We start from the raw sequence: 16,799 nt of genomic DNA on the forward strand, positions 1-16,799 counted from the left end.
TTTCTTCAGTTGGTCATAATTCATAAATGTGTTTTTGCTTTTGTCTATGCTGAAATACCTGGTTTGATTTTAAAAAAGGGTTGTCAGTGATTGTTTTCCAGAAATATAATTTGCTAGCTGTCTCTGCTTTCCAGTATTGCTTCTGTGTCTGCTTTTGCCCACTGCCGGTGGGACTGAACTGGATTTATGAAAGCCTTGCTTCTGGAGCACCCTGTAGAACAGGAGTTCTTGAACTACGTGCTACAACGAGACCTCTCGGAGCAGAGGCCAGCAGCACATGCGTCAGGAGAAGGGAATAAACTACAGTTCTAATAAATCCCTTGTGTTGCTGTAAAGGGAGTTCGCTACATCCTATTTAAAGGTTAAGTAAAATTAGTTTTCAGTTTTGTGAGAAATGGAGAAAACAATGATTAGGGTAAATGGTTTCTCTCCTCTATCTCAAGCAAAGCTACATGAAGCATTTATTAGGTACACCTTGTTTGTTCTTCCCTTTTACCCGTAGTTCTGCTGCACTCTGTTGTGCTGCCTCTTACTTTTTTTTTTGGGTTGCAGCAAAGTTTCAAGCATGTTTACATCTTAATGTGCACTGTTCCCACGATGCGGTGAATTTATATGGTTGCATAAGAGGGTGGTTGACATGAAGTTAGTCTTTGTAGTTTAGGCCTCGTTTCTTGGGCAGCTGGCTTGTTGCACTTGATTGTTAGGATGATGAGAACAGCACAGCTCCTCCAGTCCAAAAGTATATTTACTGTGTCTTTTAGAATTCTTTTTTGAGGGTAGTCTGTGCTGAGAAGGAAGGCTTTCTTGGAGGGATTCTTTTAAATTACTTTTTAAATGAAGATTTTGATGATGAGGTTTTAGAATATTTACAAGACGGATTTTTTTTCTTTTTACGTGCCAATTTCCTGTTACACCGTACACAACTTGGAGTTGTGTTTTACCTGTCACTACTATTTTTAGGAACTTTTATTTTCAAGATCAGGTTTTATAGGGCAGTATCTAGATATAAGTTATTGATACTGATTATTTTCCCAAATACAGTAGATCACCGTTCAGACTTTTTAGGCTTGTGATCTTGATAGAATAGAAGGTTTTTCATGTGTATTTTATGTTACTACCATTACAACATTTAATTCTCACTGGATATAAATTCCTCACCTTCCTTTCTCAAACCCAGACTGAAGTTTGTTTAATCACTGTGAGCAAAAGCATATGAGATGCAGGTTTTTGCCAGAATTAATTTTAACTTCAAGTTTCATAGAAAACAGATCCTGTAAACTAGAAGTTACTTTAGGATTTTAATATATAGGCTTTAACAGGGCTGGCAGGACATTGTAATTGATTCATTATATTTTGTTGCAAAACATATAAATTGTGTACAGTAAAGTAACATGGTGCATCTTCCATCATCATGGTCTTTCTGACGAATGCCTGCAATGACCTGAATAACAAACTTGATACTTAAAAGGATTATGCCTTTGATGACCACATGCTTGTGCAAGATTTTTCATTGCTTCCATGATGAATCATGCAAATTAATACTAAAATTATTGGGAGGAGAATGCAAATCTGTGGATTCCTGTAACTAGTTAGAGGTTACTGATACTTCTGTGGATGTACAGCTCAGTAAGGCAGTTACTCTGTCCTACTCCTGGTAGATGATCCCAGATAGCATATGAATATATTTTAATCCATACTAAAAAAGTATTTTCTGTTTAGCGTGAGTTTCAAGAGCATAAACATATCACAGGTTTGTTGTTGTTGTTTAGATTCTGTAGTAAAACAGTCACTAGGTTATTACTTTTTTTTTTTTAATGTCCCTCCATCCTCTAGGATCTTGTGTGCTTGCTGTTTTTTTCACTACCTGTGAATTTCATTTTTTGCTTACTTTCTTCTGAAGAGCAGGGATCTGGGACTTTTCTTCTCTTAAACTAATTGTATTCTGCTCTATTCTAGAGTAATTCCAGGTCAGAAGTTTCTGTTCTTTGTTAATATTCTTGGGTACTAAATAGTTATTTTTCACCAGAAAACTAATATGCAGTTTACACCTTTAATGCAATGTAGATAGAGGCGGCAGATACAGATAATTATTTGGAGATTGTGGGTCTGAGTGTGAAAGAGAAGACAGTAAGTAAACTTCGTGTTTCTTCCTTTTCCCTCTGAACTGAGACGTTTGTCTTTGGGGATGCGATGGAAATGACCATATGTCAGAATTCTGACTTGGCTGAGAAACCTCTAATCTCACTGTAATTATTCCTGAGACCTGCCTGGTGGAAATGCAGGTACAAATATTTAAGTAACATCTGATGTTTTGCTCATAGTATATTTAATTCATTGCAAGGCTCATCCGTGTGCATGAAGGTGTTCTATTATCTGTTCCAGTGTTACTTCAGCAATCTTAACTGGACTTCAGGTTGATTTGTATACTGTTAAAATGTGAGAAGCTTGGCCATTGCTTCAGGTACTTTCAAGATAATTTAATTGTCTACTATGAGATGCTCGTTTTGAGGCAGATGGAATCTGCTTCGATACTGAGATTGTGTTATGGGCAGATTTCTGTCTGCTCTGTATTCTTCCTCCTGTTTTTAAACCACTTCCTTTCTTTACTATCTTATTTTACAGATTAAAAAAAAGAAAATTTTCTTTAATAAGATTTCATTTACACTCTCTTCGAGAACTTGGGGTAGTTGCACAACTTGGATTTTATGAGCTTGCGTGTAGCGTCTTAAGTCAGTAAGCTTACAGAGATGTAAGGATATAGAAATGCATATCTGCTCATAGGGTTGAGTTTTGGTGCCAACAATAACCAGCAGCAGTTGAAGTGTTGGAATCGAGTACCTTTCTCTAACTGCCATTTGGTAAAATACTTCTGTAAAGTCCATTTCCATGCTTAATTTCTAGACTATGTAAAGCATCAGTCACTTCCCTATTAATTGCGGAGGAATGGACAAAGAGTTCCCTTAGATACAGTATGTAAGAGTTTCCTGAAATTAATATCTTCATTCTCTTTCTAGCTTAGGACCTAATTTCGCACCATTTAGGTTGCTTCCTGCTTTCACGTTGACTTCAATGAGTGTAGAGTCACCTGTAGATGAGAGTTAGGAAATAAAACAACACTACCTCTTCTCCTCAGCATGATGCATAATCCTGTTGCAGATTCTTCTCTTCCTGTGAAACCTTGCTATCTTGCCCATGAACCATGTAGCATATGTAATTATATTTCGCTCTTTCTGGTACTGTTCTGAGAATTATTATAGACCACTGTGCTGTGGACATCTGTAAGTTTCTTCTGTCATAAACTAGTATTTGTAGTTGGTGATTAAAGACTAGTTTGAGAGTAATTTCCTCACTTTTCCAGTGCTAGAAAATTCCTGCTTTGAGCTTGTTGATTTGCTAAAGGAGGGAGGATATAATCTGTACTGGTGAGCATTTGCACAGTGCATTTTTTGTTTACGGTTGTAACTAGGTTAAATTTGTTAACTGCTGCTTTAGTTGACAGAAAAAGCCATATGAATGGCCCGGTGCTTGAGGGGTACTTTTTTTTCATTTGAACAGTCTTTTTTTGTGTCCCAACTCTGTTTGTGGCTCTTAGATTGTGGGGAATGGAAGCGAACAGCAGCTGCAGAGGGAGCTTGAAGACGTGCTGATGGACCCACCCATGGAAGATCAGTCAAGTGACCGGGACCATGGAGAAGAACTTAGAACTGATGGCGATGGGGAAGAACCTGTTGTGCTTGAAGCTTCAGCATCCTCTACCATTAACCCAGTGTCGGTGGCAGGACTCCAGAAACCAGAAATGAGTTTGCCAGTGAAACCGTCCCAGGGAGGTTAGAAAAAAAATGGGGAATGCCTGGTGGTATCTTATGAGGTAGCTTTTTGTAGGGAAAGGAAGGAGAATTTAAGTACAGGCGTGTCCGCCAACCTTTCCCCATTTCTCCCATTATAATCACCTAGTGCAGTAAATGCCAGGTTATGTGATGCAAGAGTTAACATATGCTGAACTGTCCTCTCTTCTGAAAACACTTGCTATGCTAGCCTTGAGATGTGTGCAGAAATATTATGCTTACTTGCCTGGCTGTATAAAACATTAGTCTGTTTAGCTCGTCTGTGCATCTTATATTTAAAAGAAGCCCTCTGAGTGAACTGGTTATAGAGTTGGGGTAGCTGAGTTGCTCGCTGCTATCAGTAACTCGCTTTCAGGCAGGGTTTTCCTATAGTATTTTGGCCTGGCCTGACTTTCTGTAATGTGTTTCTTGGTTGCTTTTGTCATTTAGTTAGTGATGGGTCAATCTCTGATAATTTACTTACGTATGCTTTGTCTTGCTTCTTATGTTCAACTTTGTGTCTCACCCTAGACTGTGAGGATTTGAGCCCTTTTACACCTATGACAGATGAGGACAGCGTGGTGTTTAGCAAGCTCACCTACTTAGGCTGTGCCTCTGTGAACGCTCCCCGGAGTGAAGTGGAAGCCCTCAGAATGATGTCCATCTTACGAAGCCAGTGCCAGATTTCTTTAGATGTGACTCTGTCAGTGCCTAATGTCTCTGAAGGAACAGTGAGGTATGCAGCTCACTCAGGTGTACTCTGTGACTGTGTGCATTTAATCTTAATTCCTTTTAGCAAAGGAAACAAGCTACCAGTTTACCTGGGAGGAGACATGAGCAACTTGGGATTTTGTTTAGTGGAAAAAGTGGGTTTTAAAGAGATCTGAGAAAAGTGATGCTTTGAATTTGTTTACCAAAGGCATTTTATGTCCAAGGATCAGTATGAAATATTATGATGATCCAGGGTGTCCCCAAAGCCATAGCAGGAGTGGTTATTGATGAACACTTTGGAAATAGCCTGGAAAGTATTTAGTTTGTAGGGCTGGAGGCTTAACAGGGATGAGGCTATCCACTGCTGCATATTAGTGTAGCTTTTTGAAGGCTAAGCCCTGAAAACTATGGGGAAATTATTGGTGGAAATGTCTGTTGTATTGTCCTTTTTAATGCTGTTCAATTTAAATATAATTTTTCTGGTCAAGCTTTGCAGTAAATGACAGTCAGGAGCTAGTTTCTTTGTGATGTACTTTCTCCAGTAGCTATGTGTTGTGGTTTAACCCCAGCCGGCAACTCAGCCCCACCCAGCCGCTCGCTCACTCCCCCCCGGTGGAATGGGGGAGAGAATCGGAAGGGTAAAAGTGAGAAAACTTGTGGGTTGAGATAAAGACAGTTTAACAGGTAAAGCAAAAGCTGCACACACAAGCAAAGCAAACCAAGGAATCCATTCACTGCTTCCCACGGGCAGGCAGGTGTTCAGCCATCTCCAGGACAGCAGGGCTCCATCGCACGTAACGGTGACTTGGGAAGACAAACGCCATCGCTCCAAACGCCCCCCCCTTCCCTCTTCTTCCCCAGCTTTATACGCTGAGCATGACGCCCTATGGCGTGGGACAGCCCTTTGGGCAGCTGGGGTCAGCTCTCCCAGCCCTGTCCCCTCCCAGCCCCTTGTGCCCCCCAGCCCCCTCGCTGGTGGGGTGGGGCGAGAGCAGAAAAGGCCTTGACTGTGTGTCAGCACTGCTCAGCAGGGACGGAAACACCCCTGGGTTATCAACAGTTTCCAGCACAAATCCAAAGCACAGCCCCATACTAGCGACTATGAAGAAAATTAACTCTAGCCCAGCCAAAACCAGCAGACTATGAAATTGTTAAAGCTTGCAAGTTAATATCTGGCTGAAATAATTCTTCTAAAGGTGCAAGCTTTGGTTTTTTTCCTCTCTCTCTTTTAACAGACTTTTAGATCCTCAGACAAACACAGAAATAGCAAATTATCCAATCTATAAAATCCTTTTCTGTGTACGAGGGCATGATGGAACCCCTGAAAGCGATTGCTTTGCTTTCACTGAAAGCCACTACAATGCAGAACTCTTCAGGATTCATGTCTTCCGATGTGAAATCCAAGAGGCTGTAAGTTGAATATTTTTGTCTAATGATAATTATGTACATATAAACGTTATTACTGAAATGAAACTGAAGTATTTCAGGCACTTTAGAAGTAATGTAATTCATCACTTTTGGCTTTTTTCTACCCCAAGTTAAGATAATTATAGAACCCTCAGATATGAAATAAGATGCACATTTAATAGTTTATCCTTTTAAGAAGTGTAGAAACCCAGTTAATTAGATGCTAAAACTGAATTCTTTTCATACAATTACTTCTCATTCTATTCTTCAGTGAAAATGCAGGTAGGTTTCAGCTGCTGTATTCTGTATTGTCTGTAGCTTTCTGATCTTTCTTTGGTGCTGTCTAAATGCAGGTGAGCCGAATACTGTACAGCTTTGCCACTGCCTTCCGTCGTTCTGCCAAACAAACTCCACTTTCAGCCATTGCTACCCCACAGACTCCAGACAGTGATATTTTCACCTTCTCCGTGTCACTGGAAATCAAAGAAGATGATGGGAAAGGTTATTTCAGGTATAGATTCTTCATTCCTGTGCATACAGCATCTGGTTCTGTTGGAAAGTGAGTGAATAGAGAGTGTGAGTCTGAGGTGCTCCCTAAATTCCCTTTTTGAAAGTTTCCTATTCTAGTTTAAATGAATCCCAGACATAAATGTTTTTGGGAAGTAAAACAGTCATGACCCTCTGGACTATTTAATTTTGGTCGTTGAACTGAACCTGGTGCTACCTGCAAAGTGCTTTTTCTATTTTGTATTTTTCTTTTGTCTTTAAACCCTTTTCTATGCAACATGTTTTAAGTTGTGTTCAGCTGAATTGCTGCTGAAGCTGAAAATGCATCATTGTGACTGTGCTCTCATATCCTGAGTTGTGCGTGTTTTTGGCCAGGTTTTCAAAGGTGCTGAGGCTGTGTGAATACTGCAGGAGGCATAAAGGTGCATATTTTTAATAAAGTTTCATGAAAGAAGGCAGAGAAAATTAGAAACTCTGAAAAATTCAATTTTTTAAATCATTTTGATCATCATTTATCAGAAAGCTAAATTACTCCCCAGAGAAGTATTCAGCCAAATCTGTTTGTCACAAGACACATTTACTTTTGATGTCTAGTACAGGGCTATTACTGCTTCATCAGCCGAGAGCTTGATGATCAAGATCTCAGGCTTGTTCCCACATTGCTGTTCCATAAATAAATAAAGGTGTAGTTGTCGATAATGTGTTTTTTGTCTCCAGAGATCTGGCTCTGTATGCAAGCCGGTGTCAGAAAACAACCATACAATCATGAATTTGTGGTCAGCAAGTGTCTAGAATTTAATGTAATAATATTATTTAAAACCCTTTCTTAAATAGTTGCTTACTTACAGTCATAGTAAAGATGTTTGTGTAGAGGCAGAAAGTTCAAATATATAGGAACATAAAGGCCACTTTGCACTTTAACTTTGGTCATTAGATTTGCTTTTGCTTCATGAATGGGATAAATTCAGTTCAATCTTTCTTAAATATGTTGCCCTGGGAGAATTCTCTAGGGAAGTTGGAGAGCAGAATGTAATAGAACAAATCATACATGCTGGACTTTTTCCTCTTTACATGATAGTGCTTTGGTAGTTGCTGGAGTTGCATAGTGCAGGCTGAAATCTTCCAGTGTTGCCCAGGAAAGGTAAATTTCTTGAATGACATTGCCTATGTAGACATACTGTTATTTTTATCCTAATAAAACCCCAGCTTTCCTTATTTTCCCCTTGTGATTGCAGCTTCTAGTTACATCATGCATTTTAAGAATATGAAGGATAAATCCTTCATCCGTACCCATTTCCCTGTGATTTCTTAGGATTGATCTCTGTATTAGTTACTGAAAGCAGAAAAGAAGGCAGAATTCAAATTTGTTATCAAAGATCATCAATATTAGTTATCCTTGGTTTGGCTATGATCTGTTTCATTATAATACTCACCTGTTCTGATCTGTAAAGTAGTGTTTCTTTATCAGTATCAAAAAGGCTTTATGAACAAAGCTTGCCTCTGTTTCTGACTGCTTCTGTTTTCTGACTGAGTTATCAAAATTTAATTTAATTTTTCCTTCCCCCCCCCCCCCCCCCCCCCCGAACCAGGTGTTATTAGCAAGTGGTGGTGTAGTGTAGGGTGAGAGTATTAGAGCAGCTTTTCACGTTGTATCGGCTAATGCTGTTTTTATGGTGTTTTCAAGTCTGATGGTGGATAACCTTGGTTTCTAAAAAGACCTTTTTTAGTTTATGCTAAAAAAGGGTTTTTTTCTGCTTAGCCTATACACAGTGCCCTTAGATGTTTTATGTAACCATTTATAGTGCTCTGTAATTGCTGAAGTGTCTTTATTACAGTACAGCATGTCTGCCAAATACGCTGACTTGTTGAGCACATTGGCTCCTAGCCACAGCTTCAGAGATGTTTCTCTTCTTGGATTTACATCAAGCTCAAGTTTTATTTATTAGATAAATAAATAAATCCCATTTAATACTCTGGTATTTATTCAGCACTCCGAAGGACTGTTCAAGTATTGAAACTGAAAAATTATTTAGCTCAGGGCCTGAGCCTGAAAGATACTGACAGTTCTTGGGCTTGGATGCAGCAGCGGCCCCTGGGGTGCACGGCAGGTGGAAGCACGGCTGCAGCACACAGTGATACGCCAGGTGAGGTTCAGTCTTGCTGGCTTGGTACCGATGTCAGCATAGCCACAGCAGTGCAGGCGGTGTGAGCCAGCCTAGGATTTGATGCTGACGTGGTTTCCAGAAGTTATGCTGCTAAGAGCTGTTTCAGTCCTAGCCAGTTCAGGTATGTCAGCATGGACTGTAGATGTATGTATACTGTATGTAGCATGGGACCTCAGCCTTTGCTATGGAGGTGTATCTAAGGATCTTTTCAGCCACAAAAGTACAGTTGCAGTAGGGGTGGAAAAGGGCATTTGTTTAAAAGCTATGTACCTACTCTATACAAGGTGAAGAAAAGTGGATTTTTGCCTCCAGCTAGGCAGAATACTACTTACATTGGATGTACAGAACAGGTTTTCGTTCAAATAGCAAGCTTTATCAGTTTGACACTAATCCTCGTATGACCCTTCGCGTGCAGACCCACGCTCACCTGGAAATTGAGGGAACACTTTCTGCATACTCAGTCTCTGATCTCAGTCTTTAATGTACTTGAACCTGTCTTGGCTCATCTACCTTCACTTGTCACCCTGGGTCACTAGTAGTGCATTTCTGTCGTGCTGGGGAAATGAGGTCTGACTGCGTGTACTGGCTCTAAGTGTGTAAATCCACTGTCCTGGCCCCGGAGACAAAACTCCTGCTGACAGTTAAAGGCAGTCTGCCATTCCCTGGCCTGGGTAAGCACCTGCTGTCAGAAAATAAACCCAAATTTTATTGGAGGTGTTCAACTATGGACAATACTCCACAGTCCATTTTGTAACTCCTGGGGGTAACAATGCATAGTTTGAAAGTCTGAAATAAAATAAGGATTATTTTTATACCCAAGGGTATAAAATTCTATACCCAAGGGTATAAAAATGTGTTGACTTATAAAAAGGGTTGACTTAAAAAGAAAGTCAAGACCCAACAGTCTCAATTTGTCCAGTATTTCGTGCAACTGTGCTGCTCAACAGGGAATATTGATGCTAAAACTTTAGTGTGTGTATTAGCATTTAAATGTAATTTTAGGGTTTTCCACCACAGCACACTATCCCTCTTTTTGCAGCATTTAGGAGAAGGTGCTCTCTAGAGAGAAAAAATAAGGGAAATAGTATAAAGATTGGTGCACTCTCTTGGATTGTTGCCTTATCATGTGCCCCAGCAGTCACCTCCCTTGTGAAAGAAAGCGATATGCAGTTTCTTATAACTAAGTGCTTAACAGGTAATATTTGGTGTGACATGGGGAATCAATATTTAGAAACTTTCTTGAAATGCTGCTGGAAGTCTCACAACACTAAGCCACGCAGTATAAAAACACAGTTTTTATTTTGAAAACTAAGTATCCTTGGTTTTCACCTAATGATGATAAAATAACATCACCTAATTATGTTGCCATTTCTTTCATGTTACTGATTGCAGTGTGCAAGGAAGAAAGGTCTTAAGTGCTTTTGTGTAAGAAGCTGGCTTCACCAAGTGTCCGATGCTGTTTTTGATACATGCAAGGAATACAGATAAATGACTCTCTGGGTTTTTTTTCCTTTCCTGGTAAATAACAGTGCAGTTCCCAAAGACAAGGACAGGCAATGCTTTAAACTCCGCCAAGGAATTGATAAGAAGATAGTGATTTACGTTCAACAGACAACTAATAAAGAACTTGCTATTGAGAGGTAATTTCATCGATTTTTAAAAAATTCTTTATCTGATTGATGTTTTGTGTTCTTTCCTCCGAGGCAGCAGATTAGTAATTGTTCTATGAATACTCCATTTGTGTAGTTTAACGCCACCTCTCCCGTGAGTGGGATTGTGCAGAAGATCGGATTGGTTTGTTCAGCGCGTGTGTGGCGGGGGCACAATACAGGCGTGGTCAAATCTTGCACAGATCTGGTTGTGGAATCAGTGGTCGCATCCCCTCTAAATACCCATTTCAAAATCTTTTTTAAAAAACATACTGCTTTTTTTTTCAGTGGCCAGTTTGTCTTAAATGCTGAGGCTATAATCAGTGACTGAGTTATTTCCATTTGCTTTCCTTTCATCTCTGTTGCATCTGAGAATATTGTTGTACATATGCTTTGAATCTGCCACTGTCTGGAATTTTAGAATATGAAGCGTCTGTGTAGGGAAGGGGAGAGCTCAGACTTCACATCTTTCCCTGCTTAGAAATAAACTAGCGGTTTTTGACTACTGACAGAGTTTAGTGCTGCTCGTGCTACAGAAAAAAGATGCAGCTTCTGCCAGCCTTTGTAGTCTGAAATGAAATGCAGGACAGTGTGGTAAACCAGAGGATGAAGTGGAATATACCTATGTGGGCCAAAAGTAGTTGCGAAATGAAACCATAAGACAGGTCCTTGCACTTCATCTGATTCTTGTCTGTATCAAAGGGTAAATTCTATGCAAATATGACTCCAAAAAAAAAAAAATTAAAAGAAGGGAAGAAGAATGTGGGCCACGTTGTCCTGTGGGATAGGGAACCCTTGTTAGCAGCGGTTTCACACTGTTCTTGCAAACAAAGATGATTGAACAACTTTCCAGGCTACTGTAAGCAGTGTAAAATCATGTTGTAAATATGCTATGAAATCTTGCTTGACATTTTTAATATTGGCTTGACATGCTTGATGCTGCTTTCAAATGTCAAGGTTTGTTGACATTTGTTATTGGATTCATGGCCTGCTTGTGACGTATGACAGCGAGTATTTAGATAAGGAATGTTAATGGTTTGTTTATGAGTAAGTCTAATTTTTGCACTTTTTCACCTGGCTTTGCAGATGTTTTGGCCTTCTCCTTAGCCGTGGGAAAGATGTTCGGAGTGGTGACATGCACCTTTTAGATTTGGTAAGGATCTTTTATTAACAAAATTCAGTAATAATTTTGATTACGATTGTGCCTGATCTCAGGGTAGACAGAAAAGATTTAAATGCTTATGCACACTTGTTGATGAGGATTGGTGCTGTAGCTTATGCTATTAAGGGTGAGGCTCTGGGCAACTGGGTTGAATCCCTGCCTCTGTTACAGAGTTAGAATATGACCTGATGCTTGGTCAAGGGAGTTGCCCAATTTTGCAGTCAGTCATGACTGTTCTCAGTTAGGTGCCTGAAATAAGAAACACGGAACCTTATTTTTGGAAGTGGTGAATATTAAAGAGCTGTGCTTTGAACATAGAAAGTTTTATAGCACTTTATATACTTATTGCTGTAAAAATTGAGGCCTGAGCGGCTTCAAATATAACACTGAGAATTAGTGGGCGCTTTATTTTTATGACTCACTTTTCCATCTATAAAGTGATGATAGACATCATCTGATTTCACAAGCGTGTTGTGAAAACAAACTTGCTAGGATTTAGGAAGTACATGCTTGTTACAGTAGTGAGTATCCAAAAAGGTCCAATACTACATGAAAAATTTTGCTTTTTACCAGGCTTTAGATTGCCCAGAAAATAAGGTTGGTGGGAAGACAGACACGCTGAACAATAAAGATAAAATACTAACTTCATTCTTGATAGCTGAATAACATGCGTTTTGTATGCTGAATAACACTGAATCTCAAAACGTTTTAGAGTAAAATTTATTTTATAAAATAGCTACTTAGGATAAAATAAAACACATCTGGTATATTAAAACATCATAGTGAAGTAGAAGGTGTGATAATGTGAAACATCTGCCAAGTTTACAAGTTCAGCAGCTTGTAAGAGAGCGTTCTGATTTAATTTGTTTTCTTGTATTAGATGCAATGAACTACATCCCCTCAGTTCATGATTAAAGCCTTATATGTTTAAATGCTTTACCACTCAGGCAGCTGTCATTCAGAGACTGAATGATGCAAAATGAGGCCAAAATGACTGGATTGCCTTGGATTTTCCAGAACAACTTAAAAGAAGCTTGAAAAGGTGTTTCTTTTTTTGGTTTGTTTTTTCTGTTTGTTTTTTTCAAACAACGACAAAAAAGCAAAGCCTTTGCAGCTTGGAGTCCTCTCTTTCCAAGTACTTGGCTGTGATCTGACCTACATGTCTGTGAGCTGAAAGTTGCTGTCAAATGGCCACCTCCAAAATGAGCTATTGGTCTTCAGGTCTCACTAGACAGATGTTCATGTGTAGATAACAGATCTACATGCGTAGATAACAATTAGTGGTAATTGGCCTTTTTGTGTTATCAGCAAGGAGACCAAAGATTGCATGGGAACTCTATTCTTTTCTTCAGAGATGATCTCTGTTACAGGACTGTGTCACGTGGACTTCAGATGCTTGCCCTTCTCTTGCCAGTGCAGTAGCTTTTTTATGGGGCTGAGACTTCATAATATAGAGATTTCTTTAATTTAAATAAAAAGACATAAACTTACCTTGTTTCCAGGAGTCCATGGGTAAAAGTTCTGATGGGAAATCATACGTGATCACTGGGAGCTGGAATCAAAAATCTCCACACTTCCAGTTTGTAAATGAAGAAACACCAAAAGGTATGAACTTTGCCAGATGTTATCCCTAGCCAGGGCAAATGACTTGTGTAGTGGGCATCGGATCAATTCTCTTTTGTTTTAAGATGAATCCTGCAAAAAGACTTTCTTCACAGTATGGGATATATCCTCAGAAAGTAAGATGCCAGATGTAACATAAAAATCTAAACAAAATAGAAGGCTAGAAGAAAACTCGTGCGTTCAGTAGTAATACCTTGTAAGAATAACTGTATCCCACTAGGAGGCTGTATAGGTGTGGGGACAGGATGCAGATGCTTTGTGCACCAGTAGAGCTTCTTAAGAATCCCGTTGAGAATTGCACTAAATGACTATTGCAGATTTCTTCTTTGCTTAGTTTCTGTAGTCAGTTCAGATTTTTCTGAATCCAAGTTTTTAATTAGAAAAGAAGAAGGATTCCTGTAGCTATGAAAACGAAAGTAAAACATGCCTAACTGTAATCTGAAAATCGCTGATGCTGCATTGCTCTCTTGAGTCCTGAAACAGATCTGTCATTACTTCTTTTAAGATGTCAGCTGAATTATCATCTTTTCAATCTATTTTCACAGTTGCATGCCAAAGGTTGGGGAAGTTAATGGGAATTGACTGGGCAAAGTCATAAAAGTCAGCTGCTGGGTACAGCTGGGTACAATCTGCTGCTAGATTGAATGCCATCCTACCTAAAGGACACAATTTATCATTTAGTACCAGAAGAGATCTCATAGGTCACTGACTCCAGTTGCCTCCTTTTGAAGCATCAGACTGTATAGTCAATTTTCTGACTCTCACAGCTGAGATAGTCTTAAATGCTACCTTTAATATGGTGGGACTTAAGAGTTGTCTAAGTAACTTCTAAAACCAACTAAAATGTAATTAGGCTAGATAGCAAGAGATTTGCACTGTGGAGTTAAGTATACAGATCGTTTATAATGTTTAATGAAGATTTTTGATACATTTCAGTGGGATTTGAGAAAGCAACATTTTTATTCTCTTTAACAAGATCATTTTCTTGGCTTGAAGACTTAAGTTTCCTTACTCTCTAGTGAATAGTGCATAGTCATCTTATTTTCCTGTTTTGAGATGTTAAATTAGGGAAAAAAATTAAATTATGCAAAAAAGTTTCTTTCATTCTTTCATGTTACTAGGAAATAGGTTATGGAATATTTTGTTTGAAATATTTCTTGTAATGCTATTGCTTTGTTTTTTCTCTCTAGATAAAGTATTGTTCATGACTACTGCTGTGGATTTGGTGATAACTGAGGTTCAGGAACCTGTTCGATTCATTCTGGAGACTAAAGTCAGAGTTTGTTCACCTAATGAGAGATTGTTCTGGCCCTTCAGCAAACGTAGCTCTACTGAAAATTTTTTCCTAAAATTGAAACAGGTAACACTTAAAAAATAAAAAAAACAAACAAAGCCAAACAAAAAACCAAACCAAAACAAAAAACCCCCCAAAACCTACAGTTAATTTGGGATTTGGCAAGGTTGTTTTTCAAATATAACTGTGGTACGGTCAGTTATATTGTTTCGAGACTTGAGAGGTAGGTTTATGGTATAATGCTGCATAAATACAAATGCATTGGAGGTGAAGATGAATTGCAGTTATTATTGCCTGTTGGCAGATCAGAATTTCACTATGGTTGTTTCTCCCTATGATTGGTAAAACCTTTAGCTAATATAATGGTCACGTTTCAACATCTTGCTCCTGAATCAAAGAGGTAAAATAAATGCTCTTCAATTTTAGAAAACTTGTCCTTCATTAAGCTAATTGTTGCTGGCTATCTAAAGTTCCATAAAAAGCTGGATGTCCTCATTTCAAAGCAAATTTTGACAGCTTTGATGAAGCTGCGAAGTTACATAGAGGCTTATGGATTTTCCAGCCAAACCACAGAAATAAAAGGAACAGAGGATTTCTCTGCAACCCGGGGCTATGCTGAGAGTTGCTTGCACAAAGGTACGGTAGGGTGAGTGTGTAAAACTACGGGTTAAGAGGAAAAAAAGGCTTTAAGATAATCCTGGTGACATGCTATCTGATATGTCACTAAATTGATTTTATCATACAAATCCAACTTTTATTTTTTAGATGAGCAAACATCTACCTGAAAGTAGAAAAAAAATTATTTTCTGTGAAAGTCTATTTTCCCCCTTGCACATGGTTGGAAGCAGAGATTTCACACATACCCCAAGTTTCCCCTGGGGAAAAAAAATCCAAGCAACCACAAAAAATTCCTAGAACTTGTTAAAAACTTTTACTGTTTTTTCCAAGTTAGATTTTTACCCTATCTACTAAAAAGAAAAGGATTATTTCTGTCCAGGATATTCATAATAACAGTACAAGGCAATAACTTGGTCTCAAAATAAGGCTGGGAAGTTGAAGGTCCAAGTCGCTAAGGAGATGATGTACTTGAAGTAGCTGCCATTCTCCTGCTTTAGAAATTATTGTTCTGAAGTGAAAGTCCTGTTTAAAGAGATGAAAATACACAGAAGCAAATAACAATGTGGATGTACGTGCTCTCTCGAGGTTTAATAATTCTGGGCACAGCCCAAAAAAGCAAGGTTGGAGTCCTGATTTCTTGATAAGTGTTCTTTTTTAGAGAGGTTTTGAATGAAATAAGAGGCTTTTCTTAGTTCTTTTTGCACTTGCCTTAAAGTGCTAGTAAATAATGGCATCTCGGTGGTAATACAGATGAGGTTCAGTAAGGAACCTCTTTTTTGTGTATGTCCTATTTTTTGTATAAAATATGAATAAGCATTTTGGAAACTTTCCTTCAAAATTTAAGTTGGAAAAATTCTTCATGGATGAGATCAGTCTTTTTATTTAGCATATTTTTGAGGTGGAGCATGGAGATTTTGAACAGTTAAGGCTCTAGGGCTATAAATATTCTGCAACCTCCAAAAGGCGCTTTTTCTGTTTGGCAGTTTAAAGGAAGCTTATCTTACTTAGCTAATTCTGTATCTTTTGTCTTACCAAATTCACAGGCATTGTGACTTATCTTAGCTAATTCTCTTTTTTCCACAGGCACTGTCAGGTTGTCCAACTTCCAGTGTTTACTAATGGAAGATTATCAAAATTCATAGTGGAAGCAACAAATATAGAATGTACTGCCTGATAAGCCTGGAAGGGAAACCTGTTTCTATGGAGTCATGATTAGGCTATTAAAAATACAGCTGTGCAGAATTGGCTTATCTTACTTTGGCAGTGTTTCTTTATTCGGAAATGGTGAAAGCAGAGGGATTTTATTTGCTCAGATTACATTTAGTGATTTAGTCATTTTTAGTTTTGATGCATTTCTCTTCATTTTTAATACTCCAAAGGATATAATTGAGCACTGGGAGCTTAGTGTAGAGTATAATTATAAATCTTATTTCCCTCTTTTCTTCACCTTCCCTTTTCTACTCTCTATTTTTATTCATTTATGAAAAAAAGTTCTAAATCCTTAGACTGTATTAAAATTTTAGAACCACTTCACAAAGAAAAATATTCCTTTAAAGGAAAGGAAGGTATCAAAGCATTGAAAATTAAGGAGAAAACAGGGCCACATAATGGACATTTGGGACTCAACAATTTGTGTTCCCGCAGCGATGTATACACAGATACATGACTTGGAAGCATCGCTAAAGACAATTGCCATGGTGGGAAAATAAATATGAACAATTTTTTTTAAAACTCTCCTTTTCCCACCATCAGTATCCCCAGAAAGTTACAGAGATAAATTAGACATAATTATAAAGATTGTGCTTTTAATTTTCTGCTAATCTTTAAATAAGGTCAGAG

The 16,799-nt window shown here is 38.5% G+C and overlaps 2 protein-coding genes across 2 annotated transcripts in view; one reads left to right on the forward strand and one right to left on the reverse strand.

Annotated features, from left to right (window-relative positions):
• Positions 1–16,799, reverse strand: part of PDCL (phosducin like) — a 96,686-nt gene that overhangs the window by 67,294 nt on the left and 12,593 nt on the right. The window lies entirely within an intron of this gene.
• The window catches only part of RABGAP1 (RAB GTPase activating protein 1), a 69,475-nt gene that overhangs the window by 3,034 nt on the left and 49,642 nt on the right, over positions 1–16,799 (forward strand). Inside the window, exons 2-9 of the mRNA XM_075520128.1 lie at positions 3,593–3,827; positions 4,356–4,560; positions 5,771–5,945; positions 6,296–6,453; positions 10,144–10,254; positions 11,350–11,416; positions 12,928–13,030; positions 14,239–14,408. Coding sequence (XP_075376243.1) covers positions 3,593–3,827; positions 4,356–4,560; positions 5,771–5,945; positions 6,296–6,453; positions 10,144–10,254; positions 11,350–11,416; positions 12,928–13,030; positions 14,239–14,408 — 1,224 coding nt within the window. The remainder of the gene's footprint in view (positions 1–3,592; positions 3,828–4,355; positions 4,561–5,770; positions 5,946–6,295; positions 6,454–10,143; positions 10,255–11,349; positions 11,417–12,927; positions 13,031–14,238; positions 14,409–16,799) is intronic.

The sequence above is a fragment of the Mycteria americana genome, chromosome 17 (genome assembly GCF_035582795.1).
Source record: "Mycteria americana isolate JAX WOST 10 ecotype Jacksonville Zoo and Gardens chromosome 17, USCA_MyAme_1.0, whole genome shotgun sequence".
NCBI lineage: Eukaryota > Metazoa > Chordata > Aves > Ciconiiformes > Ciconiidae > Mycteria > Mycteria americana.